The 26,569-nt window shown below is 69.0% G+C and overlaps 15 protein-coding genes across 15 annotated transcripts; 9 read left to right on the forward strand and 6 right to left on the reverse strand.

Annotated features, from left to right (window-relative positions):
• Nucleotides 1-15: 15 nt before the first annotated feature.
• Nucleotides 16-1,475, forward strand: CTI6 (Histone deacetylase complex subunit; the record flags this gene model as incomplete). The annotated part of the gene is given in 2 exon segments (XM_060267172.1): nt 16-711; nt 729-1,475. 2 exon segments carry the CDS (start codon nt 16-18, stop codon nt 1,473-1,475), a joined length of 1,443 nt encoding a protein of 480 aa, XP_060123155.1.
• Nucleotides 1,476-1,564: 89 nt separating this feature from the next.
• MJAP1_003245 (uncharacterized protein) lies at nt 1,565-3,686 on the forward strand (the record flags this gene model as incomplete). The annotated part of the gene is made up of 5 exons (XM_060267173.1): nt 1,565-2,002; nt 2,025-2,249; nt 2,272-2,401; nt 2,424-3,606; nt 3,629-3,686. The coding sequence occupies 5 exons, from the start codon at nt 1,565-1,567 to the stop codon at nt 3,684-3,686; spliced, it is 2,034 nt and encodes a 677-aa protein (XP_060123156.1).
• A 33-nt stretch (nt 3,687-3,719) lies between these two features.
• On the forward strand, nt 3,720-9,719 carry UTP10 (snoRNA-binding rRNA-processing protein utp10; the record flags this gene model as incomplete). Its single annotated transcript, XM_060267174.1, has 1 exon — nt 3,720-9,719. The coding sequence occupies one exon, from the start codon at nt 3,720-3,722 to the stop codon at nt 9,717-9,719; it is 6,000 nt and encodes a 1,999-aa protein (XP_060123157.1).
• Nucleotides 9,720-9,753: 34 nt separating this feature from the next.
• Nucleotides 9,754-11,439, forward strand: MJAP1_003247 (uncharacterized protein; the record flags this gene model as incomplete). The annotated part of the gene is made up of 1 exon (XM_060267175.1): nt 9,754-11,439. One exon carries the CDS (start codon nt 9,754-9,756, stop codon nt 11,437-11,439), a length of 1,686 nt encoding a protein of 561 aa, XP_060123158.1.
• On the reverse strand, nt 11,440-13,288 carry MJAP1_003248 (uncharacterized protein; the record flags this gene model as incomplete). Its single annotated transcript, XM_060267176.1, has 2 exons — nt 11,440-13,092; nt 13,115-13,288. The coding sequence occupies 2 exons, from the start codon at nt 13,286-13,288 to the stop codon at nt 11,440-11,442; spliced, it is 1,827 nt and encodes a 608-aa protein (XP_060123159.1).
• A 32-nt stretch (nt 13,289-13,320) lies between these two features.
• Nucleotides 13,321-13,836, forward strand: MJAP1_003249 (diphosphoinositol-polyphosphate diphosphatase; the record flags this gene model as incomplete). The annotated part of the gene is made up of 1 exon (XM_060267177.1): nt 13,321-13,836. The coding sequence occupies one exon, from the start codon at nt 13,321-13,323 to the stop codon at nt 13,834-13,836; it is 516 nt and encodes a 171-aa protein (XP_060123160.1).
• A 9-nt stretch (nt 13,837-13,845) lies between these two features.
• MJAP1_003250 (uncharacterized protein) lies at nt 13,846-14,316 on the reverse strand (the record flags this gene model as incomplete). The annotated part of the gene is made up of 2 exons (XM_060267178.1): nt 13,846-14,252; nt 14,277-14,316. 2 exons carry the CDS (start codon nt 14,314-14,316, stop codon nt 13,846-13,848), a joined length of 447 nt encoding a protein of 148 aa, XP_060123161.1.
• A 66-nt stretch (nt 14,317-14,382) lies between these two features.
• On the forward strand, nt 14,383-14,701 carry MJAP1_003251 (uncharacterized protein; the record flags this gene model as incomplete). Its single annotated transcript, XM_060267179.1, has 2 exons — nt 14,383-14,526; nt 14,561-14,701. 2 exons carry the CDS (start codon nt 14,383-14,385, stop codon nt 14,699-14,701), a joined length of 285 nt encoding a protein of 94 aa, XP_060123162.1.
• Nucleotides 14,702-14,809: 108 nt separating this feature from the next.
• Nucleotides 14,810-15,966, reverse strand: rpl8 (60S ribosomal protein L8; the record flags this gene model as incomplete). Its single annotated transcript, XM_060267180.1, has 3 exons — nt 14,810-15,492; nt 15,520-15,621; nt 15,960-15,966. 3 exons carry the CDS (start codon nt 15,964-15,966, stop codon nt 14,810-14,812), a joined length of 792 nt encoding a protein of 263 aa, XP_060123163.1.
• Nucleotides 15,967-16,006: 40 nt separating this feature from the next.
• On the forward strand, nt 16,007-17,440 carry MJAP1_003253 (uncharacterized protein; the record flags this gene model as incomplete). Its single annotated transcript, XM_060267181.1, has 1 exon — nt 16,007-17,440. One exon carries the CDS (start codon nt 16,007-16,009, stop codon nt 17,438-17,440), a length of 1,434 nt encoding a protein of 477 aa, XP_060123164.1.
• A 74-nt stretch (nt 17,441-17,514) lies between these two features.
• On the reverse strand, nt 17,515-21,434 carry RAD50 (DNA repair protein rad50; the record flags this gene model as incomplete). The annotated part of the gene is given in 6 exon segments (XM_060267182.1): nt 17,515-17,527; nt 17,547-19,688; nt 19,711-21,161; nt 21,184-21,267; nt 21,290-21,396; nt 21,419-21,434. 6 exon segments carry the CDS (start codon nt 21,432-21,434, stop codon nt 17,515-17,517), a joined length of 3,813 nt encoding a protein of 1,270 aa, XP_060123165.1.
• A 22-nt stretch (nt 21,435-21,456) lies between these two features.
• Nucleotides 21,457-22,434, forward strand: PFA3 (protein S-acyltransferase; the record flags this gene model as incomplete). The annotated part of the gene is made up of 1 exon (XM_060267183.1): nt 21,457-22,434. The coding sequence occupies one exon, from the start codon at nt 21,457-21,459 to the stop codon at nt 22,432-22,434; it is 978 nt and encodes a 325-aa protein (XP_060123166.1).
• A 47-nt stretch (nt 22,435-22,481) lies between these two features.
• On the reverse strand, nt 22,482-23,574 carry AOS1 (E1 ubiquitin-activating enzyme; the record flags this gene model as incomplete). Its single annotated transcript, XM_060267184.1, has 2 exons — nt 22,482-23,533; nt 23,556-23,574. 2 exons carry the CDS (start codon nt 23,572-23,574, stop codon nt 22,482-22,484), a joined length of 1,071 nt encoding a protein of 356 aa, XP_060123167.1.
• Nucleotides 23,575-23,607: 33 nt separating this feature from the next.
• On the reverse strand, nt 23,608-24,693 carry MJAP1_003257 (uncharacterized protein; the record flags this gene model as incomplete). Its single annotated transcript, XM_060267185.1, has 1 exon — nt 23,608-24,693. One exon carries the CDS (start codon nt 24,691-24,693, stop codon nt 23,608-23,610), a length of 1,086 nt encoding a protein of 361 aa, XP_060123168.1.
• A 75-nt stretch (nt 24,694-24,768) lies between these two features.
• Nucleotides 24,769-26,569, forward strand: MJAP1_003258 (uncharacterized protein; the record flags this gene model as incomplete). The annotated part of the gene is made up of 2 exons (XM_060267186.1): nt 24,769-25,430; nt 25,453-26,569. The coding sequence occupies 2 exons, from the start codon at nt 24,769-24,771 to the stop codon at nt 26,567-26,569; spliced, it is 1,779 nt and encodes a 592-aa protein (XP_060123169.1).

A 26,569-nucleotide genomic window follows, 5' to 3' on the forward strand; every position in this document is an offset into this window, starting at 1 on the left:
CGAACTCCTACCGCGATGGACGAGCGGAAATCGGAGGAGCGCGAGGCGGAGCGGCTGGACGCCGCGCCGCGCGACGACGCGTCCGAGAGTGGCGAGGCAGAGATCAAGCCCGAGGCGCACGGAGACGAGCTCGAGGACGACGTGCAGACGACGCCGCGGCGCTCGCGGCGGACGCACCTCCCCGAGGAGTCCGACTCGGACCTGAAGGACGAGGACGAGGAGGGCGGCGGCGACGAGGGTGTGACACGATGCGTGTGTGGCAGCACCGACGAAAACGTCGGCCTGATGATCCAGTGCGAGACGTGCAAGTGCTGGCAGCACTGCGCGTGCATGGGCATGCACACCGAAGACGACTGCCCCGATGTATACTACTGCGAGCAGTGCAAGCCCGAGAACCACATCGAGCTCCTGCGCTCGCTCGGCTTCCTCCCGTCGCCCAAGTCGGCGAAGCGCAACCGGGGGCGCGGGTCCGCCAAGGAGACCGCGCGCGAGCTCAAAGAGGCCAAGGACGCGATCCGTGCGCTGGCCCTCGACAATGCCGCGCGCCTGCGCGAGGAGGCGGAGCGCGCGAGCCCCGCGTCGCGCCGCCGCGCATCGCCGTCGCGCCGCCTCCCGTCCTCGGGCGACGGGCGCACACCAAAGCGGCGCAGCACGATGAACTCGCGCGAGATTGGCGAAAATGGCTGGGAGCCGATTCCCCCCGAGCTGCTCGTGGACGGGGCAGAAAGCGGCGGGGGGACGACAGCGAGTCGCCCGAAGATAGCGTGCGCAAGCGCAAGCGCAGCCCGCACGAGCCGTCGGTCAGCGACGAGGCCGCGAGCGAGTCTGCGGCCGAGCTCGCCAAGCGGCGCAAGACCCAAGAGCCGCGCCGCGACGAGCGCCGCAAGGGCGACACGCCGCAGCCGGAGGCCCGCAAGGAGAAGAAGGACGAAAAGTCCAAGCACCCCAACCAGTACACCTACCGCAAAGAGCCGCCGCCCCGCCGCGACGCCCGCCGCGGGCGCGAGACGGGCAGCCGTGCCGGCACGCCGCAGCCGGACGCGCCGCCCAAGGGGGGGACGTCGGCGCTGCCCGAGCACCTGCAGCACCTCGCGTACCTCCTCCCGCCGTTTATCGGCGAAGAAGAGACGCCGCCGGTGCCCGACGCGCCCCGCGCCGGCCTGCCCGAGCCACTGGCGCTTACGACGCCGATCGACGCGGCGACCAAGATCCGATACCCCCAGAAGCGCATGACGCTCGGCGAAATGCGCAAGCGCGTGCGCACCATCAGCGAGTACGTTACGCGTGTCCAGATCGAGGCCGTGGAGCGCGCGAAGCGCGTGCAGCTGCTGCGGGCTGTGCGGTCCGAGCCGCCCGAGGACGATGTCGGCGCGACGCCGCTGAGCATGCAGCTCGTCGAGCAGCTCACCAACGACATCACCGCGGTGCAGCGCCGCCTCTCGAGCGGGCCGACGGGCGAGGAGGAGGATGCATAGTGCCGTAGCGCGCGAGCGGCGCTCTTTGTCCAACGTGACCGACGATCCTCCCGATCGCCCGATAGACGCTGCGCCTCTTTTTCGCTGCGATGCGCTTGGAGCCGGCGACGCACGCGCCGGCCCCGCGCGCCTCGGGCACGCCCGAGTCGCTGGACGGGGTGGCTGGCGAGCCCAAGACGAGCACGTTCGAGATCCCTGTGCCCCCGAACGGGGTGCTGACGGCGCGGCGCGAGTTTGAGCTGCCCCGCCGCCTGCTCGACACGCACGAGCAGCGGTGTGCGCGGCTACGGATGCGTGCAAAGCCCGCGTTCTACCACACGATCAAGCGCAACAGGTTCGTGTCGCGTGTGCGCATGTACGGCACGACGCAGCCGTGCCAGTGCGACCCCGCCACGGGCAACTGCGGCGAGTCGTGCATGAACCGCATGATGCAGATCGTCTGCCACCCGCGGACGTGCCCGTGCGGGTCGCGGTGCACGAACGGGAGCCTGGGAAAGCGCCCTGCGCCGGAGCTGCAGGTGGCCTACGTACGTCTCTCTACTAACGCAGTACGGCAAACGCGGATTTGGGCTCCGCACGCCGGTCGCGGTGCAGGCCGGCGACTTTCTCGGCGAGTACTGCGGCGAGCTCATCGATATCCCCGAGGCCGCGCGCCGCGTGCACGACTTTTACCAGCACACGCAGAACTACTACTTTGTGGACTACGACGCGTCGGCGGGGGAGATGCTCGACGCAGGCCTCCGGGGCAACAAGATCCGCTTTGTGAACCACAGCGTACGTGGGCGCGCTGACGCAGTGTGAGCCGAATTGCAAGATTGAAAAATGGCTCGTCAGCGGCCAGGAGCAGGACCGCAACGCCGAGTTCCAGCTCGGCCTCTTTGCGATCCGCGACATTGCCGCGGGCGAGGAACTCTCGTACAATTACGGTACGTCCCATGTCTCACACAGGCTGGTCAGCATTCAAGGCGGCCGTCGTCGGCCCCGACGGCAAGGTCGTCGCCGCCGAAAAATGCTACTGCGGCGCGCCGAGCTGCACCGGTGTCCTGGGACGGGGGCGGAAAGGCAAGCGGGCATACGCGGTCGACGCGCCCATGGCCCTGATTCCCCCGGAGTCGTCCACGGAAAGCTCGCCGTCACCGGCACAGTCATCGCGTGCGCTCCCCGACACGGACGTAGACACGGCCAGCGTGTCGAGCGGCGACAGCGTGCGTGCGTCGCGCCGCCGCATGCGTGTCGTCCCGCTGCGGTACGCCGACCAGGACGCGCTAGACGCACTGCACGCCGAGGCAGCCGTCATCGGCACCAGCACGCCGCCGCTGCGGGGCAGCGGACGTGGCCGCGGCCGCGGCCGGGGGCGCGGACGCAGCGTGTCTGGGCCGCTCGGACATGCCGCACAAGAGCCCCACCCCGTCAACGGCCGGCGTGTCGTCTCGGAGCGGGGCCGCGGGCGCGGGCGTGGGCGTGGGCGCGGGCGAGGGCGCGGCGGCCGTGCGGCCAGCACGCAAACGATGCGCGCTGCAGACGACGCATCGGAGCGTGCTGCGTCGCTGCCCGATGCCCCGCTGCTGGCCGCCCGTGCGCCGCTCGTGCCCTCGTCGCCACTCGCTGTGCGCAAGCCGCGGCGCACGATCAAGCCCAAGATTCCCTTTGACGAGACCGAGCCTCTGTACCGCCCCTCGGCGCGCGAGAGTCCGTCGCGTGCGAGCTCGTCGCTGAGCGACCTGTCGAGTGCGCCGCCGTCGCCCGGCTCGGACACGGGCGACTGGAAGCGTGTGCCCCGCGTGGTGCACACGCCGACGGCCGCGCTGCCCGAGACGCCGCCCGATTCCGACGACTCGGCGCGGCTTGCGTCGGTGCCGCATGCCGGCGGCGCGCTCCCCAAGCGCCCCCGTGGGCGCCCACGCAAGTACCCCCGGCTGGACCCCGACCAAGTCAAGCTGCGCATCCCTGCGGCTACGATGATGTATATACCCCCCACCGACCCCCCCGGTGTGCGGCTGCCTCCGCTTGCGTCGCCCCCTGATCCGCTGCAGCTCGTCGCCGGCGTCGCGTTTACGCTGACGCCCGACGAGCTCGATGCGATCGCCGCGCCCGAGCACCGGCGGCGTGGCCGCCCCCTCACGCGCCCCCTGCATGCCCTGGGCCAGCCGCAGCGCTGGCGGCGGCTGCGCCCCCCCGGACGAGGAGGCGGCCGTCCGCGCCCTGTTGTAGCACGTGGCCTCCACCGTAAAATTTTTCTCCGCCATGACCACTTCGCTCGCCTCGCAGCTGGCTGGGCTTGCGGCGCAGCAGGCGTCGCGCCAAGAAGGCGCGACGTCGCTGCGTGTGCGTGAGTCGTATCTATTTACACCCCGTGCTGCTGCCGAGCAGGACTTTGTCACGGTGCATGCGCTCGGCGTGACGGGCTGGGAGCAGCTCGTGAACGAAGATGCGTCGCTCGGTGCGTGGCGCCATGCGGACCTGCTGTTTGGCGAGGAGAGTGTGCACCTCGACCGCGGGACGGTGCCTGCGTCGGAGAACAAGACGATCGACGAGGCGAGCGAGGAGCTGCTCTACCTCCTCGGCCCGGTGCTCCTCTCGCGCAGCGCCGCCAAGGTCATCGAGTGGTTGGTGCGCCGCTTTGCGCTCCACCGCCATGTGCCGGTGGCGCTCGTGCGCGCATTCCTGCCGTTTCACACCACACCGCAGTTTGCACGCATCCTGCAGCTCGTGCCGCTCGACCGCGTGCCAAGCCTGCACTTTCTCCAGGCCGCCAAAAAGGCCCAGACGCCGCTGCCCACCTCGGTGCTCGTGCAGGCGATGGGCAACCTGGACGTGCTGCGCCTCGTTGCGCAGACGCGCACGCCGCTCCCGGGCGTGCACCGCTTCCCGGTGACGTTTTGGACCGCAACGCTTGTGCAGTTCTGCCTGCACGCCAAGCGCCGCAAGCGCGCGGGCGACGCGCAGGCCGTGCTCGCAATCCTCCTCCCGGACGCCATGCGCCTCCTCCAGGCGCCGGTCGACACCGAGGCCGCCGTCGGCGCGCTAATGGTCCTCTGCTCGATCAGCACGGCCTATGCGCTGAGCGCAAACGCGGTGCGTGGCCTGCTCGAGGGCGTCGCGCGCCTCGCAGACACGCCGTCCCCGACGCTGGCACGCGCCATGGTCGCGTGCTGCTTTGCCCTGTGCGCCTCGCCAGAGGACGCGGGCGAGGCGTTTGCGTCCGAGCCGCGCCTCCTCTCGGACGCCACGCTCCGCGGCCTCCTCCAGCTCCCGGAGCTCGGCGCACAGGTGCTGCGTGCGCTGCGTGAGCACGACGTGCGCCGCTTTGTCGCGCAGCTGCTCGCGGCACTCAGCGACCACCTCGACCAGGACGACGCACGCGCGCTCCTCGAGGTGCTCCTCGACGCCGAGCTCCCCGAGGGCCTCGTCCAGTCCACGTGCGAGCGCCTGATTACGAGCGACAAGACGTGGGTACCCAAGATCGAGGTGCTCGCGACGCTGCGCCAGCGCCGCCCCGCCGCGCTGGACGCGGCGCTGGACCGCGTTCGCGCGGCGAACGAAGGCAAGGCCTGGGCGGTGCTCAGCGCCGTGCTGCACCACCACGCCACCGGCAGCGTCCCGCAGCAGAGCGCCACGGACAGCACCGCGCTGTGGCTCGGCGTGCAGAGTGGCGACGCGACGCAGCGCCTGCTCACGCTCCAGGAGCTCTTTGCGGCGGTGCGCCGCGGCGCGGTGCGCGCCGAGGACACGCTCGTCGCCGACGCGGTGCATGCCGCGCTCGCCGAGCCGACGCTGCCGATCCTCGAGGCAATGTACGCCGAGGACGAGCTGCTGCGTGCGGCGCTCGCGCCGGATGCGCTCCTGTCGGCGATCGTCGCGCGCCTCGCGCACGAAGTCGCCCCGAAAGAGTACAAGCTGCATGTGCGCTTCTGCGTCGCGCTCGGCGACACCACGCCCGCGCTCGCGGCGCGCGTCTGGGAGGCGGTCGTCTGGCCGTTCCTCCTGCCGAGCCCCCACGCCAAGATGGCCGCGCCGGCGGTCGACGCGGTGCGCGGCGCCACCGGCGCCCTGGCGCCGTACGCGCGCGTGCTGCGCGACGTGCCGCCGCCGTCCGAGTGCGTTCCGTACGTTGCGGGCCTCGTCGCGGGCCTGCTCGAGGTGCTCGCCTCGGCGCCGGCGGCCGAGCAGGAGCGCCTCGCGGCCTTTTACCTGAGCGCCGCCGAGGCGCCGGTGAGCCGCGGCGGCGCGCTCGCCCTGCTCGTCCTTGCCCAGGCGCTCGCGCACAAGTCGCTGGGCGCGCTGTGGCACAGCGTGGCGTTCCTCAGCGCCGCGCTCGTGCGCCGCCACCAGCTGCTGGCGGGCGACGCGGACATTCTCTTGAGCGAGAGTGTCGAGGCGGTGCTCCCGCCCGTGCTGCACGGCCTCTCGCGCCGGAGCGTGCGCCTGCTGGGTCTGCAGCTCATGTACGCGATTGTGCAGCGCATGCCGGTGCCTGGCGACGCGTCCCTCTTTATTGCCGTGCAGCAGCGTGCTGCGCCGGACGCGCAGCTCATCTGGCACGTCTTCCAGACGCTGCATGCGCCTGGTGTCGGGCACGTCGCGAGCGAGACGCTCGCGCCGGTGCTGTACGCGCGCCTCGGCCAAGAGGCGCTCGCGCTCCTCGCCGGTATCTGGTCGATGGAGTCGGCGCCCGGCAAGGACGTTGGCACGCTGCGTGCCGCGCTCGACGCGCAGACCTCGGTGTACGTGCCAGGGAGCGACGTGGCCGAGCGCCTGCTTGCGGTGCGCCACGCCACGGCGCTCGTGCGCCACGCGACGCACAAAAAGACGCCGCTCGACCTGCAGACGCTTTTGCCGAGCCTCTTTCTCCTGCTGCAAGAGCCCGTGCCGGTGCTCAGGGATGCCGGCGCGCAGCTCCTCGTGGCGCTTGCGGCGCTGAACGCCGCGGCGCCCCTCCCTGCGCCGATCTACGGCTACGAGGCGGTGTACGGCGCGGAGGCGTCGGCGCCGCTGCAGTACCTCGACGGCGACTCGTACATGCAGTACGTGTCGGCGCTCGCGGCCGACGCGTCGACGTACGTCAACGACCCCGACTCGCTCGCGGCCGCGCACGCCGTGGCGCTCGCTGGGTCGAAAAAGGACCAGGTGGTGCTGCGCAACCGCGTGCTGTGCTACGTGCTGAGCCACGCCGTGTGCTGGGACTCGCTCCACGCACGCACGGCGCTCCTGCGTGCGGTGCACCGCGTCGCGGCGCCGTGCAAGCTGCAGACGCTGCTGCCGCTCGTCGAGGCGTCGGTCGCCGCGCCGCTGCCCGCCGAGCCCCGGCGCGACACGTACCTCGACCTGCTCTTTGCGTGCTACGAAGGCGGCTCGATCGAGCGCAGCTCCTGGGCGGCGTTCCTCCAGGCGCTCCAGAGCGACGCGCCGAGCGGCCTGCAGACCGCTGCGCTCCATGCGCTCGACCGCATCTTTCTTGCGCTCACGCCCGAGCTGCGTGAAGAGGCGTTCCTTGCGCTGGCCACGACGCTCGCCAACCCCAAGATCCGCGGCACGCCCGAGGCGGCGGCGGCGCTGCGCACGCTGCCCGTGTCCGATGGTGTGCTGGTCGCCGTGCTGCGTACGCTCCTTGCGTCGCTGGGCGAGGTCGACGAGGAGCGCAGCCGCAAGCGTGCGCGCTCCGACGACGAGGCGGTGCGCGGTGCGGCGGTCGTCCTGATCACGGTGCTGGAGAGCGTGCAGAGCCGCACGCTCGGCATGAGCGCGGCGCTTGTCGCGGCGCTCTTTGACGTGGTGCGCGCCGGGATCGCGCTGCACACCACGGTCCTCTTTAACGCGGAGTATGTCCTGCAGCTCGCGATGCAGAGCCTGTGTGCCATGTTTGACCACGTCACGTCGCTCCCTGCGGACGTTGCGCAGGTCGTGCGTGCGGACACGATCGTGAGCGCGATCAAGATCTCGAGCAACACGCAGAGCATCAACCACGCGATCCTCCTCCTGACGCGCTTTGCGCGCCTCGACGCGGAGCTGGTGCTGCACAACATCATGCCGATCTTTACGTTTGTCGGCCTGTCGGTGCTGCAGCGCGACGACCGCTTCACCCTGTCGGTGGTCGAGCAGACGCTGCGCAGCATCATCCCCGCGTTTGTCAACGCGGTGCGCCCGCAGGTCGTCAATGCGCAGGACGCGCGCCTCGCGCTCTGGCTCGAGACGCGCTCGCTCCTGCGCATCTTTTCGGACGCCGCATCGCACATTCCCCGCCACCGCCGCCAGGTCTTTTTCCGGCTGCTGGTCGACGTGCTCGGCGCGCCCGACTTTCTCGCGCCAGTCGCGATGCTCCTCGCGGACCGCGCGGCGCACCGCGTGGGCAAGTCGGTGGGCAGCGCCGCGTCGCTGCTCCAGCTCCCGCTCGGTGTGCTGCGCTCCGAGCCAAGCGACGTGCGCCTCCATGCCATCGACCAGATCTGGCCGGAAATCCAGCGGCTGTACCAGGGCCACGCGGCCTTCCTCGAGGTCACGCCCAAGCGCGAGTACTCGGAGGAGCACCTGTCGCCCGCCAAGCAGGCACTCACGCTCCTCGCCCTGATCGAGCACGCGCTGCCGAGCCAGGCGGCGGACGCGGAGCCGTGCGTGTGGCACGCGCTCTGCACGCTCCCCGCCGACGGCCCCGGCCGCGAGGCGCTGGCGCGCGTGCTCAAGGCGTCGGTGCGCCTCTTGTCCGACGCGTCGTTCCTGCGCATCGTGTGCATGCTCCTCCGCGCGGAGCGCACGCCCCCGCCGGGCTGCAATGGCGCCGTGCCGGGCGCCGTGCCCGACGCCGAGATGCAGGCGACGGGCCTTGCGCTCCTCGCCGCGCGGCCCGTGTCGGACGAGGCGGTGCACCGCGCGCTACTCGACGTGTGGGCCGCCGCGCCGGCCAGCGACCTCGGCAAGGACGCGCTCGCGGCGCTGCACGCGAGCATCGCCCAGGGTGCGTCGCCCGACCTGCTGCCGCCGCTGCTCACCGCGTGCGACTCGCCGCAGGTGCTCCGCGTGCTCGGCGACCTGGTCGGCCACCTCGGCGTCAAGGCGCTCGCGCACCTCACGACGCTGGTGCACGCTGCGGCGGACGCCGCGCAGCGCAGCGATGCGGCGCACGTCGCCGCGGGCCTTGCGCTCCTTGCGTCGCTCTTCCGCGCGCTGCCGCAGTTTATGCATGCGTACGTCGAAAAGGCCGTGCGTGTACTGAGCGACGGATCGGTGCATGCCCTAATCAAGGGCCGCGCGAGCGGCGTGCGCGCCGCGCACCGTATCCTGCAGGACGTGGTCGTGAAGCGCATGCCGTTTGGCACGCTCCTCGACGCGCTCAACGGCGTGTGGGCCGAGTCGTACGAGCCCGCGCACCTCTTGACCCTCCTGCAGCTCGGCGTAAAGGGGATGGACAAGGCCGCGGTGCAGCAGCACTACAAGGCCGTCTTTCGCTTCCTCCTGCGCGCGTTTGCGCTGCAGGAAAAGAGGGGCGTCGACGCATCGATCGCCACCGCGCCCGAGCGCGCGATTGGCGTGTACATTGCGCTGGCGCTCAAGCTGAGCGAGTCGCAGTTCCGCCCGCTCTTTTTGCGCACCTATGACTGGGCCGCGGTCGACCTGCTCGAGGAGGGCGAGCCGGAGCAGGGTGCAGTGTACGCGCGCGCACTCGTGCTGTACACGCTCCTCACGCGCCTCCTCGACGAGCTGAAAGGCATGGTCTCGGCGTACTTTGCGGTGGTCTACGACCACGTGCTTCGTCTCCTGGACCAGAGCGCGGCGGACGAGACGTGCGCGACGCCGCTCTGGTACGCGGTCGTGCACAGCGTCACGGCGTGTGCGGACGCAGACGAAGGCACGTTCTGGAACGCGTCGCGCGCCGCGCGCCTCGTCAAGCCGCTCCTGGCCCAGCTGCCGGCGATCGGCGCGGAGGACGCCAAGGCGACGAACGCGGTCGCCAAGGCCGCGCTCGCTGTCGCCGAGACCGTGCCGGACGACGTGTACCTGCGCGCGCTCAACACCGAGGTGATGAAGCACGCGGGCAGCGCGTCGCTCGCAGTGCGCGTCCACGCCCTGCATGTCGCCGCCTCGGTCTGGGCGGCGCACGGCGTGAACCTGCTGGCCTTTGTGCCCGAGACCGTCGCGCAGCTCTCCGAGCTCCTCGACGACGTCGATCCCCGCGCAGCCTCGGCCGCGCTCAAGCTCCGCCGCGAAATCGAGGCGGCGCTCGGCGAGCCGCTCGACTCGTACCTCGAGTAGACCCGTAGAAGATGTGGAGGTACTACGAAGCTGGATGCAGGCCTCGGCGCCGGTGCGCGGTGTGAAGGGGCTCTTTCCTTTGCTGCGCAAGAATGCGCTCGAGTGCCTCCAGCCCCTGGAGCGGTACTATGGGCTGAAACTGGCGCGGATCGCGATCGACGCGACGCTGCTCACGCAAAAGTTTTTTTATGCGGACACGTCGCCGGCCGGGCACCTCAAAGGGTTTGCGCATGTCATTACCGCGCTGAAGCGCGTACGCGCGACGCCGATCATGGTATTCGACCACCCCACAGCGCGCCTTCCGGAAAAGATGCAGGAGCACAAACGGCGCTTGGACCTGCGGGCGCTGAATGCGTTCCGGTGCAAGGTCGAAGCATCGCGCAGTCCGCGCCTCGACGCGCTCCTGCACGCGGTCGACATGTACGAGCAGCTGCATCCGATGCAGCGCTGGGACGTGAGCTTTGCGCTGTGCGGCGAGCCGGTGCGCAAAGACGACGCGCTGCTCGCCGAGCTGCTCGCCGAGGCGGCCGCCGGCTTTGGGTGCGTGCCGAGCGCGCCGGGAGGCGCGCGCGTATGCCGCGTGCACGAGCCATACGAGGCGGCGCACGATCCCGATATACCCCTGTACACCGAGGCCAACGAGGAGCTGGACAACGAAGAGTACTACACGGAAAACCAGCCGTTTGAGCTCCCGAGCCCGGCGCGGCTCTGGAGCAAGCACCGGGTCGTGGCGGCGGTACGTGCGCTGCGCGCGGCCTCGTACGAGGAGCGCCAAACGCTCACCGAGTCCATGACCGAGTCCGCGACCCAGCGCACCTACCGCTGGGTCGAGGAGAATATCTACCGCTCGCTGCAGTTGAACCGCGTCGGGGACGACGGGCGGCTCTTTGTCTATCTGCCCGAACGTTTGCAGAACGTCTTGCCGTCGTACGCCGCGGCGTGGCTCCGCAAGAAGAGCGCCGACCTCCTTGCGTCGTACCTTGCGCGGACGCGCGTGCCGGCGCCGGAAATGTATACCCAGTGCATCGAGCTGTGCCGCATGCTCGACGTGCCCGTCTTTGTCGTCGGCGACGGCTCGCCGACCGGCGGCGAGGTGCTGCACGAGGCCGAGGCGTTTGCCAGCTCTCTCGTCGCACAGGGCTTTGCGGACATGGTCGCAAGCGAAGACAGCGACGTCTTGCTCTACCACGTCCCTCTGCTGCGTGGGCTCGGCAGTCAAGTCTATCCGTGCGAGCTGATCGACGCGGAGCGCATGCGCGCCGCCCTCTTTCCGGACGACTCGGAAAAGCGGCGCCGCGCAAAGCTGCACCAGCTCGCACTGCTGTGCGGCACCGACTTTAACCGCTCCGTGCCGCTCCTCGGGCCGGTCAGTGCCTACCGCGAGCTTAGGTTTTTCGGCTCGATCGAGCGCATCCTTGCAAGGACCAAGTTCCGGCCGCCGGGAGGGCTGACGCGCGCGCAATACCTCGCCGAGCTCCAGCCTGCACTGCACGTCTTTGAGCATCCCCCGGACGTCGCGGCGCTCGCGCAGAATGCGGGCCTCGTGCCGACCGCGCCGAGCGGCGCCTTTGCGCCGGCCTGGGCCAAGTTTCTGCGCACGTATCCCACGCCGGTCCCGGCGCCCGCCGCATTCGATCCGAGCGAGACGATCGCCTACTTTGCCGCGCACGGCGTCGAAAAGCCGGAGCTCGACCGGGTGATTCGGCCTACAAAATGGTAGCTATCGATAGCTAGCAAGTCGATCGCGCGCCGTTCGGGGCGCGCGTGTCGCATGCCGTGCACGCTCCGCCTCGTGTGCCGACCAGTGCACGGTGCAGTGCTGCCGTAGGAACGGGAGCGTATCCGGCTGCAGCTCGCGGCAGCCCCGCACGTCGAGCGTATCGAGCTTGCGCGCGGGCGCCGTGTCGAGGTCCGGCTCGCCTACAAGGCTCTTTTGGGCAAAGAGCGCATGCCGCGCCGCGCGCACCGAGCACTTTTGGGCGAGAAGCGTGCGCATCCCCACGAGCTCCGCCAGCTCGCGGCCACGCAGCGTCGCCTCGCTGCCGACCGTGAGCGTGTGCAGCGCCGGGCACAGGACGTGCTCGCGCCCATGCAGCGCGCCGGGCGTGAGCAGCTGGACAAGCAGCGCGCCGGTCAGGGGGCGCTGGAGCGTCTCTTCTGCCGACTCGAGCAGCGCCGAATCGGTGTGCACGGCCTCGTCCCACGTCACCGACACCGACTCGAGGTGCACCCAGACGCGCAGCAAGCACTCGACGAGCCACGTCGCCGAGTCGCGCGTGATGCGCAGCGCGACGTGCTTGAGCGACGCACGCGTCGCACACGCAAACTGCAGCAGCGCCGCACTCGTGCCGCCCGGCGTGCGGGGGAGCGACACCTGCAGGGCCAGCGAGCTGAGCCGAGGCATGAGCGAGCCGAGCGCGACTTCGGGCAGCGAGTGCAGGACCATGCACTTGAGCGGCGCTTGGAGCGTATGCAGCCTTGGAAAGCGCGCGATGCCGGCCTGCGGCAGCTGCGGCGCATCGGCAAACGCATCAATCGCCCAGATCGCGTCGCCGTCGAGGCACAGCTCCTCGAGCGTGCTTTGCGCGGCGTGCACAATGGTCTGCACCGCCGCCGCGCTTCGCTCGCGCACGGTGCGGAGTGGCGCGGCACACGCCGGCGCGCTGTACGCGAGGTGCGTGAGGTGGGCGCAGACACGCAGCGTCGCCTCGTCGCTCGCGAGCGGCGGCGTGCCGTGCAGCGCGAGGCGCGTTAGCGCGCACTGCGCGCCGCGCATGTCGAGCGGCCGCCCCAGCCACGGGTGGGTCTGTGCGCCGCCTGCATGCACCGCGAGCGACGCGAGCGCAGGGCACGCGAGGCCAAACGCGATCCACGCGCCGGCTTTTTCGTACGCACAGTGCACCGTCAGCTCTTTCAGCGGCGCGTCGTGCAGCAGGCGCAGCGCGGTGTCTGCGTCCGCGAGCGGCGCCGCGAGCGTCACACGCTGCAGGTGCCGCTTCGCGCGGCGCACATACAGGCCCAGCAGCGCGCTCTGCCGCTGGAGGCGCACCTTGGGGGGCACCGAGCTCGGCGCGGGGCGGCCGACGACGATGCTGTGCCACAGCGCGCTGTGTGCACAGATCCATCCCCGCCACTGTCTACATACGGCCGCGGCACTGTGCAGCGAGTCGAGATCGAGCTGCGCAAAGATCCGGAGGTACGTCTCGGCGGGCAGCGCAAGGGTATCGTTGGTATCAGGCGCGCCTCGTCGCAGCGCTGCAATGTGCGCCTGCAGCGCGGCACTCGGAGCGCACTTTTCGGCAGCGCGCAGCACGCGGTGCGCCTTGTCGGGGTAGTGCGTCAGGTAGAATACTTCGGCGGCGCCGACGAGGTGCTGCGTGAGCAAGGCGACGTACCTCGGCACTCTGGGGCATGAGCCGCAGCGCGTCGCGCACGCCCGAGAGCGCCGCCCGTGCGTCGCCGCGGCGCGCATGCTCCGCGGCGCGTGCGAGCAGTGCGCGCGCCTCGGCGCCCTTGTGCCGGCGCGGCACATCCAGCGGCGCGCTCCTCGCGGCCGTGCGCTCGTCCATGGCCTTGGCCACGTGGCTCACCTCGTGGAACGATGGGAGCCAGCAAGCCGGCGACGCCCCGGCACGTCGCGATCGCGGTCGCGGTGCAGTCCGACAAGCCGGACCTGAGCGATGCAAAAGTGTGTATTGTCTCCTCGCGCAAGCATAAGCACGCCTTTGTCCTGCCCAAAGGGGGTGTAGAATCGGGCGAATCGGCACGCGAGGCGGCGCAGCGCGAGCTGTGGGAAGAGGCGGGCGTGCGTGCGCCGCTGCCGGTGCCGGCGTGGGTGCCTGTGTCTGGTGCAGAGCTTTCGCTGCGCGATACGAAAGCGCACGCCAAGTCGCCGACCGCCGACGCAAACGACGCGGCGTTTGTCCCGTCGACTGTCTACACCGTGCACGAGTTTCAGGTGACGTCCGACGCGGCCGCGGCGCACTGGCTCGAGTCCGACGAGCGCACGCGCGAGTTTGTGCCGTGGCAGGAAGCGCGTGCGCGTGTTGCGTGGCGCCGCGGCATGGCCGACGCGCTGGACCGCGCCTACTTTGTGCAGCGCACGCAGGGCATTTAGTATACACTATTAGACAATTTTCAGTACCGAGTCGCCCGCGCGGCAGCGGTAGAGGAATCCAACGATCACGTCGCTCTCCTTCGGCGGCGGCACCGCCGCGAGGTGCTCGCTCGCGGCGGCCGCGAGGCGGTCGTGCGCGTCCTCCTTATCAAAGTACTGATCGTCCTCTGCGCCGTCGTCTTTGCGCCCGTTCACCGCCGAGCGCGTGCGCAGCGCATTGCCCGTCTCGTCAGCGAGGTCCACAATCGGGTCCGCGTCCGCGTCCGCGTCCGCGTCCGGGACGCCGGTCGTGCGTGGGTCCTGCACGAGGGCGCGCGGCGGATACTGCTCCTCGAGCCCGTTCTGGATCACGTATTTCTCCGTTACGCTGAACGGGAGATCGCCAAAGTTGATCGGCGAGCGGTCGGTGCCGTCGGCTGCGAATTAGTCCGGAAACGTACGCCGCTCCTGCGCCTCGCGTTCCTGCTGCACCTGGCTCATGGAAGCTGCCACCAACTTTCCTGGGCCGGCACGCGCCTCCACATCCACGTGGTGCTTCTTTTCACGATGATGGGACGCTGGGCGTGGGCACGCGGCTGGGTGCGTGGTGCGCACCGGCACGCACGCCAGGTGCCGCGGCAGCTGCCGCCGTCGCAGGCATGGTCGGAGCAGCGCTGGACATCGCGCACCATGGTCGCGCTTTCGACCGGGGTCGGGGCATTGGTATGTCGTGTGGCTGACGCAGATGTTTTACCTCGGCGCCCTCCAGGGCTACCAGCAAGGCGAGGCGCATGCGCGCGCGGAGCTCGCCCCGCCGCAGCCCAAGGCGGAGCCTCCGAGCGGCTTTACGCTCACCGGCGATGTTCAGTCGCAGCGCTACACATAGATGGGAGTCCAGACACGCATTACGCTACTGGAGTTTTTTTTTTTTTAGCTAGTGAAGTGTCACCAGCCAAGGGCATCTACTCAGCAAGCATAACGACAAGTCATAACCTTAGTTCTCGGTAACCACGTTGCGGCCAGCGGCCTTCTCGCGCTTACGGAGCTTCTCGATAGACTTGTTGCCACGAATACCACCACCCCAGTGGCGGCGGGCCTCGTCGTACTTGTCGAGGTAGTTGGCCTTGGCGGCCGACACGAGGTCAGCGAGCTCGCGCTCATCCTCGGAGCGGACGTCCTGGATGACGGCGACGGCAGTGCGCTTGAGGTGCACAACGGCACCGAGACGCGAGCTCGACTTGACAATGACGTAGGGGATACCCATCTTGCGGCAGAGGGCCGGGAGGAAGACGACCAGCTCAATGGGGTCGACGTCGTCGGCAATCACCACGAGGTTGGCCTTCTTGGCCTCAATGAGCGCCACAGCGTGGTTCAGACCGTACTTGACGAAAAGAGGCTTCTTGCCATCCGCCTTGGGGTCCACCTTGTTGCCGGCAGCAATCTCCTTGGCGACCGCGTCGAGGCGGGCCTTCTTCTCCTGCTTCGACTCCGGGCGGTACTTGTTCATGAGCTTGAACAGGGCCGTCGCGGTGTTCTTGTCCAGGGTGTTGGAGAACTGGGCAATCGCCGGAGGAACCTTGAGGCGCTGGTTGAGGATGACGCGCTGGCGCTGCAGGCGAACATACTCGGGCCACTTGACGAAGCGGGTCAGGTCACGCTTGGGCTGGATGTCCTGGCCTGTACTGTTAGTATAGAACAACGTACCGATACCGAAGCTCTTCGAGTGCTTCTCAAAGAGCGGGTTCGAGGGAGCCTTGTTGGCGTTGCCCTTGCTGTAGGGCGCCGCCGCGGGCTTCTTGGAAGATCCTGTCTTGGTAGCCTTGGGCTGTGGGTCATCGAGACGAGTCAGCACTTGAACTTAAACAAGCGAGCTCGGAGCTCTAATTGCCGACCCCCAGCCGTATGGACATGCTCTCACACACCACACACGACCAGAGGTACAGCAGACAGGGTGCGTACCATTTTTTTCTCAGCGAAATAGGAACCGGAAGGGTGAGGAGCGCTGTGGCGTCAGCGGTCCTTTTGTTTTCTGAGGCACGTGATAAACTAAATAGCACGTGATTCCCAAAAAAGTGACCTGACCCTAGCCCTATTGATCACGTCAGCGCGCAGTCGCCCGTGCGGCCTCCCGTGCGGCGACGCACGGATCATTTGGGCCGCGCTGCACGGGCTCCCCGTGCTTCTTGCAACGATGCGTCTCTCTGGAACTTTTGTCGCTCTCGCTGTTGCTCTCAGCACTGCCCCGCATTTCGCTCAGGCGAACCTCGCCAACGACGCTGCCGGCGTGCTTTCGCACTGCACCGGCCTCAACTTTGGCACGTGGGACGAGCCGAGCCTGCGCTCCTACCTGCTCGAGCGCGGCATTGTCTCTCCTTCGTCGCCCCAGGAGAAGCTGGCGCAGATCGCCAAGAAGGACTGCGACCGCCTCGCGTCGGAGATTGCCTCGGCGACCAACTCGGCGGATGCCGAGGCCAAGAAGCAGTACAGCGCCGCGCTGAGCGCCGCTAGCTCGGTGCGCAGCGTCGCCTCGTCCTACACGAGTGGCGCCTACACCTCGGCGGTGAAGGGCTCGGAGCAGGCCTCGTCGTCGGTGGCCTCGGCCGCCTCGGCCGCCGCCTCGGTCACGCACCAGGCCGCGAAAGACGTCGAGAAGGAGGCGTCGCGCCTCTCGGCGCAGGCCGTGCACACCACGGCGGACGCCGCCGCGCGTGCGCAGGACGCCATTGACGATGCCAAGGACTACGTGTACAGCTCGTGGAACGCCGACGAGCTCAAGTCGTGGCTCTCGAAGCACAACGTCGTCCTCCCCCAGGTGCTCCAGAGCCGCGAGGACCTGCTCAAGGCCATCAAGGAGCCGTTTGCCAAGGAGTCGTCGTCGCACCTCTACGACATCTTCTCGACGGACTACCTCCACAAGTGGCTCGTGAACCACGGCTACATCGACTCGTCCTTTGAAAAGAACCGCAAGGAGCTCGTGGACCTCGCCCAGCGCTACTACTACACGGCCAACTCGGCGGTGTACGACACCTGGTCCAAGGCCGACCTCCACAAGTGGCTCGTGGACAACCACGTCATCAAGAGCGACTACCAGGCGACGCGCGACGAGTACCTCAAGCTCGTCAGCGAGAAGTACACCAAGTCGCAGAAGGTGCTCTGGGAGGGTTGGCTCGACAGCGACCTGCGCAACTACCTGCACGAGCACGGCTTCCTGAAGACGCCCACCGAGAAGAAGCGCGATGAGCTCATCGAGCTCATCCAGGAGCACGCTTCGGGCCTGTCGGCGACCGCGAGCGAGTACGTGAGCTGGTCGGACGCGCGCCTGCGTGGCTTCCTGCGCGCCCACGGCGTCGCGCCGAGCCAGCTCGAGACGGACCGCCAGCACCTGCTCCGCCAGGTGCGCGCCTACTACGACCCCGGCTGGGCGGCGAACCTGCAGAACGCTGCCAACGCGGTGGTCGACCAGTTCAAGACCGGTGTGCGCGACTTCCTCGGCGTGCCTGCCCAGCAGGTCTATGGCCTGAACAATGAGAAGCTCGGCTCGTATGCCGCCGAGGCAAGCAAGAGCGCTTCGAGCGTCGTCGCGAGCGCCTCGAGCCTCGTGCAGAGCATCCGCGACGAGCTTTAAATACTACGTACATATTCTCGTTCGATAATAGAATTCTGTGTTAGTCGCACCACGTACGAGCGACGCGTCGCGGCTCACGCGCCAGTACTGCGACAAGGCGTCGGACTGGGAGAGGCGTGAGAGAAAGTCTTCGTCGTGGGTAATGACCACCAGCTGAAAGTTGCGCTGGTGCTGCCGCTCGGCGATCAGGTCGACCAGCGACGCGGCGAGCGCCTCGACATTCTCGCGGTCCAAGTTGGTCGTGGGCTCGTCCAGCGCAAGAAAGCCGCAGTTTGCGCCAAAGGAGTCGGCGAGCGCAAGACGCACCAGGATGCACGCCAGCACTTTTTGCCCGGCACTGCACCGGCCGCGCATCTCGAGCTCGACGTTGTCCTTGACCATGCACACGCGGTACTGGTACGAACGCAGGCCACTCGCGTTGACCTTGCCGTCGGTATCGGAGCGGACAAGGATCGTGTCAATGTCCGTGCCTTGGTAGGTCTTCTTCCACAGGTAGTCGATCGTCTGGTTCACCTCCTCCATCTTGATCGCGTGGAACTGCAGGATGGCCTGGTGCAGCGCGCCGCTGTACGTCTCCAAATCGTGGTTGGCCATCGCAGCGACCTTGATGTGCACAAGCTGCTTGACGTAGCGCGCATGCACGTCCGCATAGTCGGCGAGCTCGTGCTCGCGCCGCGCTTTCTCGGCCTCGATGCCGCGCAGCTCGCCACGCAGGTGCGCCGCCGCACCGCTCAGCTCGTTCTCCTCGCGCCGCGCCGCATCGTACTGCGCGGTAAACTCGGCGTGCTTGGCATGCGCCTCGTCGAGGTCCAGCGACCGCAGCTGCCGCTCGACACCAGCCATGTCGGCCAGGACGCGTCGGTAGCGCAGGTTGTCGCGCAGACGCGTCTCGGTCGCCTGGGCGTCGCGCAGGTCGCGGTCGAGCGACTGCACCTGCCGCTCGCAGTGCTCGGCGGCGCCCGCGTGGCGGTCGCGTCGCGCGGCGGCGTCGGCAAGCGCACCTTTTACCGACGCACCGCGCGGCGCATCAGCCGCCGCCGCCTCGAGGCGCTGGTGCACATCGGCGAGGCGCGCTGCGTCGTGGTGCCGCTGTTGCGCCGCCTCGCGTGCATGCACACTCTCCGCCTGCCGCTCCGCACGGAACGCGTCGAGGGCTTTGCGTGCGTCGGCAATCGGTGCCGCGGCCTCGTCAATCGCACGGTCGAGCGCCTGGAGCGCCTTGTCCGCCTCGTCGCGGTCCGAGAGGTGCTCGAGCCGCCGCCGGCGCGCCGCCTCGCGCTGGGCGTCGTGCTGCTGCGCCTCGGCGTGCGCGATCTCGAGCGCGTGCAGCTCGCGCTCGACATTGGCAAGCACGTCGCGTGCTGCGTCGCGGCTGCGCACGAGGCTCTCGTGCTCGGACGCGGCGGCCTTGAGCTGCTCCGAGAGCGACTCGAGCTCCGTGCGCAGGTCGGCACTGCTCGGCACCGCGCCGCTGACCTGCAAGTCGGCGCGCGCCGCGTCGACAGTCGCCTGGAGGCGGTCGCGCGCGTCTTGCAGGTCGCGAGCGCGTGCGGCGCGCGTGGCGAGGGACTGCAGCGCATCGAGGTGCGCACGCGCATCCGCTGCCGAGCGCGCCGCCTCGTGCATGGCCGACGCGGCCTCGGCGAGCTCACGGGTGGTGCGCGCCTGCTTCTCCTCGGCGGCCGCGAGTGCCGCGCGGCGCGTCGCGAGCTCGGTGCGCTGCTCGTCCGCGGCTTGGAGCTGGGCAAGCTGCTCGGTCCACGCCTGGAGGTCCGTGCGCAGGCCGTCGATCCGCGCCGGCGTGCTGCGCTGCATCGACGCCTGCACATGCTGCTCAAACGCAGGCATAATGGCGTCCGGAATGCCGCGGTTGCAGCCGATACACACGTGCTTCTCGCGGCCCTGCGTAAGGATCCGCTCAAAGAACTCGGCGGCGTGCTCAAGCACCGCGAGCGAGTCTTGCAGGATCTGCACCTCTTCGCGCGCCGTCTTGAGCTCCTCGTCGAGGTCCGGCGTCTGTGCTTGTTCGAGGGCAGTGCACGCCTGCTGCGCGTCGGCGACGTGCGCCGCGTGCATCTCGAGCGAGGCGGCGAGGCGGTCGTGCACGCGCTGGCGCTCGGACGCGGCCGCGGCCGCCTTGGCAGCCGTGGTTTCGTGCTCGGCGACTGCCGACGCTGCGCGCGCGGCGAGCGCCGCCGGGGGCAGCGCCTCGAGCAGCCGCTCGGCGTCCGGGGCGAGCGTGCCGAGTCTGGGTCAGTCGCGCTACGTACAGCTCGTCGAGGGCCGCCGTGTCCTTTTGGAGCATCTGCTCGTTCTGCGCGAGGAGCGCGCGCTGCTCGACCGTCTGATTCGACGCCATGGCGCTTTTCGAGAGGGCGTCGCGGCGGCGCTCGAGCGCGTGGATCTCGTCGGCGAGCTGTGCGCGCCGCGTGTCTGCGCTGCTTTCGGTGCGCTCGCTCGTGAGCGCCGCCTGCTTTTCCCGCAGCGCCGCGAGGCGGTCCGAGTGCACGACGGGCGCGCCGCCTTCCATCTCGCGGTCGCACGCCGCGATGCGCTCCTGGAGGCGGTCGAGCGTCTGTGTCTGCTGTGCGTACTGTGCCTGGAGGTCACGCAGCGCGCTGCGCTGCTGCTGCCACGCCTGTTCGAGCTCCGTGTCGCGCTCGTGCGCCTCGCGGTCGCGGCGTGCGTCTTCGGCGTCTGCCGCGCGGACGTGCGCGGCGAGCTGCGTCTGCACCGCGTCGCATAGGGTATATACATCGTCCAGGGTATCCTGTGCCTCTGCGTCGAAGCCGTACCGTGCGGCGGTTGCCACAAGGTCCTCGCGCGCAGCGCCAAGCGTCCGTTCGAGCGCGCGGCGTGCCGCGAGCTGCTCGCCGTGTTGCTGTAGGAGGCGCTCGTGCTCGGCGGCCGCCGCTGCGCGCTCCTCCTTTTCTGCCGCAAGTGTCGCGTACATCTCGTCGAGTTTTTCGCGCTTTTCCTCGAGCTGGGCAGGGAGCGTGCCGAGCTGCGTCTCGAGGGCGCTTTCGGACGCGTCGAGGAGGGTCGTGCTCGCTGCGAGCGCGTCGCGGTTTTCGGCGTAGAGCGCGAGGCGCTCCTCGAGTGCCTCGGCCTGGCCGATCACGTCGCGGAATTCGAGCGCGGCGTCGTACAGCGCCTTGTTCTCTGCGGTCTTTTTCGCGACGTGTGCGTCGAGCGCGTCGAGCTCCGCGACCTTTTCGGCGAGCGTCGCAGCGAGCGTGTGGATCGTGCGCTGCGTTGCGTCTGCACGCTCCTTCTCCTGCTGGAGCGTACGCAGCTCGGCGTCGTCGACGCGTGCGTCCTGCAGGCGCTGCTTCCGGAGCGCCTTGAGCGAGTCGAGGGCCTTGGTATAGCGCGTCACCTCAAAGATATCGTCGAAGCGCTTCTTGAGCGCAGCCGGCTCCGACAGCGGCCAGTTCGACTCTTCCTGGTGGCAGAACAACACGCTCTCGATGATGGCGGGCGACACGCCGAGGAGCAGCGACATCTCCTGGTCGAGCTCCGCGCAGCGCGTCGAGATGGTCGCGTGCGCACTCTCTGCCTCAGCGTCGTCGACGCCAAGCACGCCCTCGAGCGTCTTCATCGTCAGGCCGCCGCCCCGCTTCTTGGACACCTGCAGGTTGCGCACGCAGCTCATGCGCACGCCGTGTGTGTTGCGGAAGCGGAGTCGGATCTGCGCCTTGACCGTGTCGGTGCCCGCGAGCTGCGTCAGGTACGCTACGTACCATGGGGTCGTACACAAACGCGCCGCCTTTCGTGTTCGGCGGCAGGTCGCCCGTCGCCGCGTACTTGAGGCACTCGACGATGGTCTGCGTCAGCCGCGCCACGCACCGTCTTGCCGCTGCCATTGTGCCCCACAATCACCGTCAGCGGCTTAAAGAACTGGATGATATTGATCGACTTGGGATCAAACGACCGCACGCCGCGGATGGCGAGCTCTGCGTGAGCGAGCGCACCTACTGTCGAGCTCCGCCATGATGGCGCTCTCCACCTCCACAATGTCGTGGCTCGGCAGAGGGTCGGCGTCGGTCGTGGTGGTGCTGCTGCTGTATGCGGTCGGCGCGCTCTCGCTGGACGTGGTCGTGCCGGTGTGGAAAGGGAGTGTGGCGCAGGTCGGCGTGCGCGTGCTTGTCGCGGTCGCGCTCGGCGGAATGAGCGCGTGGTCGTACCTCGTCACCGGCCTGCGGACGTCGCAGCGGCGGGGCGAGGTCGAGGCGCCGAATGCCTACCGCACGGTGAAGCGGTCGACCGGCACGCGGCGCTGGTGCAGCAAGTGCAATGCGCCCAAGCCGGACCGGTGCCACCACTGCCGCAAATGCGGGACGTGCATTCTGCGGATGGACCACCACTGCCCGTGGATTATGGACTCGTGCATCGGGCTGCGCAACTACCATGCGTTCCTCTTGTTTCTGTGGTACACAACGGGGCTGTCGGTCTATACGCTCTATACGCTCGTGTCCGCGTTTGTGCGCCTGCTCGAGAGGGACGACGAGGACATTGCGCTGCCCATCTCGTGGATCCTCCTCGCGGCGCTTGCGCTGATCGTCGGCATGGCGCTGCTGCCCTTCTTCATCTTTCACGTATACCTCACGAGCGTGAACAAGACCACGCTCGAGTACATGGAAGGCATGGAGCGCGTCGGCGAAGAAAACCAGGCACGCGACAGCGCGCCGCCGAGCTCGCGGCAGCGCCTCGCGAACCTGCTTACGCGCGAGGCGGACGACGAGGCGCACGAGGCGCTCCTGCCGACGACGAGCGCGTCGCAGCTTACGCCTGCACAGGGGCAGGCGCTGCGAAAGGCGGCGTCGCGGCATAACCTGTACCACGTCGGCATCGCCGCCAACTGGCGCCAGGTGCTCGGGCGGAGCGCGTGGCTGTGGTGGGCGCCGGTCGAGACGCCGGTGTGCGACGGGGTACACTATCGTGTGAACAACGAGTCGTGGGTCGCGCTGCAAGGCGCCTTGCGGGCGGCGTAGGCGTCGATAGGATAGGCGCATGCCGTATAGATACATCTACGAGCGCGTTACGCTGCCGCGCGGCTCGCGCCCGCCGCGTCCTCCTGCGCCGGCGCGGTGCCAATCGCGTGGATCGGCGCGACGCCCAGCGCCGTGTCGAGCAGCATCCAGTTGACCATCGGCTCCTCGCGGTGCCCCAGCGCATTGAGCAGGTCCTGCGCGAGGAGCCCGCCGAGCACCGCACTCGTCGGCGCAAGCGCCGCGAGGCTATGATCGACGACGTGCGCGTACGTCACGCGCGCAAACTCGGCAAAGAACCGCGCGGGATCCACGCGCTGGCGCTCAAAGACCAGCTCGGACGCGACGCCTTTGTCGGCGAGCAGCTCGCGCGCGATGCGCTCGAGCGCGGCGGCGAGTGCCGGCGGCCCGTCGGCGGCCTCGGCGCCGTGCGCGCGGCGCGCGTCCCACTCCCAGAGCGCCCACGTCGCCCAGAGGCGCGCGCTAAACTGGCGCACGGGCCGCCCCGCGATCTCGCCGTGCGCCGGCGTCTTCCACGTCACACGCAGCACGTCGCGCAGCGTGGCAAAGCCCTGGGTGTACCGCACGCTGCGGCGCTCCTTGGACCCCGGGACCGCGCGCTCGGCCACGTACTCGTACGCCTCGCCGAGGTCCGAGAAGAGAAAGCCCCCCCATCCCTGTGTGGATGCCGCGTAAAACATGGCGCCGACCGTGCGGCACGCGTCGTTGAGCGCGACGAGCTCTGCGCGCGTCCCCGTGCACGCGACGAGGACGTCCGGGCGCAGCGCAGGGACGTCGAGCGCCGTTGCTCCCTTGACCGTCACCAGCGGGTTGAGGAGCTGCACGCGCTGCAGCGGCGCCTCGCCGATGCGCGGGCTGCCGATGTCCTCCTCCCGAAAAAAGAAGCCCGCGCCGAGGTCCTCGGCGCGCACCGCGCCCTGGTCCACGATCGTCAACTGTCCGACGCCGCTCAGGGTGATATTTTTGGCGACTTCGGTCGCGAGGCCCGAGAAGCCGTACAAGACGACGTGCGCCGAGCGCATCCTGTTCTGTGCCTCGAGGCCCCACAGCCGAATCTGCCGGTCGTACAGCGCGGCCTCGTCTGCGTCAGCCGCCGCACGTACCTTCCGTCACGCCGGCCATGGTAAATCAATGACTAAACATGCTACAATACACCTATGAGACCCACAGGGCGGCCAGCGCGCTGACCACGGCGACCAGCGCGAGGTTCGCGTGGGTGCGTGCGCCGGCGCTCTGCGCCTCGGCCTGGCTCACAATGTGGTACGAAGGAGTCTGGCCCGGCTTTTGCACCGCGTACGTCGCGCCGTACTGCTCGACTTTGCCGCAGGAGCTGCCGATCTGGTCTGCGCACGCCTGCGAGCACTGCCCGCGCTGGGTAAAGGGCGTCGCGCGCTGGTTGTTGCAGGCGTCGGTGCAGGCCTGCAGGCGGAAGAGGCAGTCTTGCATCTGCACCGGCCACTGGTACTGCGGCAGGCGCGAGTAGGACGTCTTGCAGGTGCACATCGTCGCCATGCCCTTGTTCACGTCGCAAAAGTTCTTGGAGATGGTGTCGTCGCCGTCGCTACACCCAGATGTCGCGCAAAAGTGCGTCTGCTGGTCGCAGATCTGCTGCAGCTGCGTATGGCTAAACGAGGCGTTGGCGAGCGTCCAGTAGAACTTGGGCAGGTTGGACAGCGACTCGTTCGAGCCGCGGTACATCTGGCTCATCAGCGCAGGCAGGGGGCCGGTCCACGCGGCGGTCGCCTGCGCCGGCGCCTGCGAGTAGTTGGCCGAGATGGTTGCGTTGGACGGCGCGAGCGACGCAGGGGCGCTCATCACATTAAAGGCGGCCGAGGTAACGGGGCCCTCAGGCACCGTAATCGAGGGGTAGTCCACCGACGACGACGGCTGCGCACCCGCAGACGACGGCGCAGACGCGGCGGGCGCCGAGGCATTGTTCGACACGGCCGCGCCGTCGCCCGACTTGGCACTCGGCGCGGACGACGCCGAGGAGGAGGGCGCAGCGCTCGACGACGCGCGCGATGGCGCGGCACTCGACGGCGCGGCACTCGCCGCGTCGCTCGTCGACGCAGGCGCGGCGCTCGACGCGTCCGCGCTCGACTCGCCGACCTTGGGGCCGAGCGAAAAGTTTAGTGGCGCATCGCGCCGCTCAATCTTCTCCGAATGCACTACAACGATGCAGCATAGCACCACGAAGACCGCGAAAAAAACGCGCATCTTTCCACGCGTGCCAAACAGCATGGGGAGAAAAGAGGAATTGCCCCAAGGTGTCGGCCCCACTCCTGTGGGGGAGAATTCGGCCGAGATCTCGCCTCGATGCCAGAGCGGCGCCGGCGCTGTGCGCAATGCGGCAGCACGCGCTTCCGGCTCCTCGCGGCGCAGCTCGTCTGTGCTGCGGGGCATATCCAGCGCGACTTTCGCGTGGAAGCGGCGCACGATGAGGACGGATTCGGGACGCAGATCACGACGCGCGCGCGCACCGTCCACCGCGCGTCGCAGCGCGAAGCGGCGCATGCCGAGCGGCGGCGGAGGCAGCTGCACGCGCGCCGCGTCGCGCGCGGGCGCACGCCGCTCGTCGTGCCGGGGTCCGCAGAGCATGCGGCGCTCGACGACCGCGATTCGGCCTATCTGTACGGGCCGCGCGCGACGTTTGCGCTGGTCGAGGCGTTCCAGCTGATGCTCCGTGCGCAGATCGCCGCGGTCCAGCAGCTGTATCACGTAGAGATTGAGGGTGCGGCGCGCGAGGTGTGGGCGCTGCATGTGTCGAGTGCGTCGCTGCCCGCGGCGCCGTACGACGCGGCGCGGCGCGAAAAACGCGCGTCGCCGCCGCGGCCCATGTACCGCGTAGGGCGCCAGCGGTACGTCGACGACGCGCCGCGCGCGCACCTCGAGACGGTGTCGCTGCGCTCGACCGTCGCGGTGGTGTACCTCGCGCTGGTGCTCCGCCGCGTGCCGGTCACGCTCGGCGAGCTGCGAGAGTACGTCGCAAGGCTGACCCAGGCATATCCAGGCGGGCTCGCTGCCGTTTCTGCACGCCGCGCGGCGCCTGCCCGCGGCGCTCGTCGACTCGCTGTCGTACAGCGACCTGTCCTATGCGGGGCTCGATAGCGAGGTCGTGCCGAGCGTCATGGAACTGCACCGCCGCGCGGGGGATATCGCGACGCGCTTGCACCTCGACAATGGCCTCGTGTTTCCCGAGGTGAATGCAGCGCCGATCCTCCAGCGGCTCGTGCACCGCATGCTGCTCCCGGCGCCCATGTACGTCGGCGCCAAGGCGCTCCTCTCGTTTTTGCACATTGACATGCATGTGCGGAACGTATCGGTGAAGCTTCCCAGGGCACGCAGCCGCTCGCGCGACTCGGACACGAGCGACGCCGAGGGCGAGCCGAGCGTCACAAGCTACTCGCGCAACGCGGCGATTCCGCGCTGCGTCATGCTCATGGCGGCACTCCTCGTGATGGCCAAGCTGCAGTGGGGGCTCGACGGGCAACCGCGCAGCGCCGCGCCGCGCGAGCTCCACGGCGCCGTCGCACACGCAGGCGCGCCGCCGTTCCACGCGTGGCTCGAGACGCTCCAGACGTCGGTCGCCAACGGGCCATTCTGCCCGTGGGATACCGAGACCGACGTCCTGGGCTTGTCCGATACCCAGGTCGACGCGTACCTCGACTTTTTCGAAAAGGAGTTTGCCGCAGGGCATGTGCCGTCGTCAATGAGCCACGCACGCCGCGACGGCATCGCCGACCTGCTTTCGTTTGGCGACGAACGCGGACAGGGTGCCGTGGACCGTGCGGCGATCCGCGCCGAGCAGCGTGCGCGGCACGCGGCGCTGCGTGCCGCGCTCTATGCGGCGCCTGCACACGACGCAGGCACGCTCGAGGCAGGCGAGGCGTACCCGGTGTACGCCCACGACCCGTCCGGCACGCTTCCGCGCGACTTTTTGCACGTCGTCCACGCCGCGAACCGCGTGCTGGGCCTCGACACGGGCCCTGTCCCGCAGTTCCAGGGCACCGAAGTGAAGCACGCACGCGACCAAGAGATCCTCCTCGACACGGTGATGCAGCTGGACGAGGCGCTGCTCATGACCCTCCAGCGCAAGCGCAACGCGCGGGGGAAGTAA

This window comes from Malassezia japonica, chromosome 6 (genome assembly GCF_029542785.1).
Source record: "Malassezia japonica chromosome 6, complete sequence".
NCBI lineage: Eukaryota > Fungi > Basidiomycota > Malasseziomycetes > Malasseziales > Malasseziaceae > Malassezia > Malassezia japonica.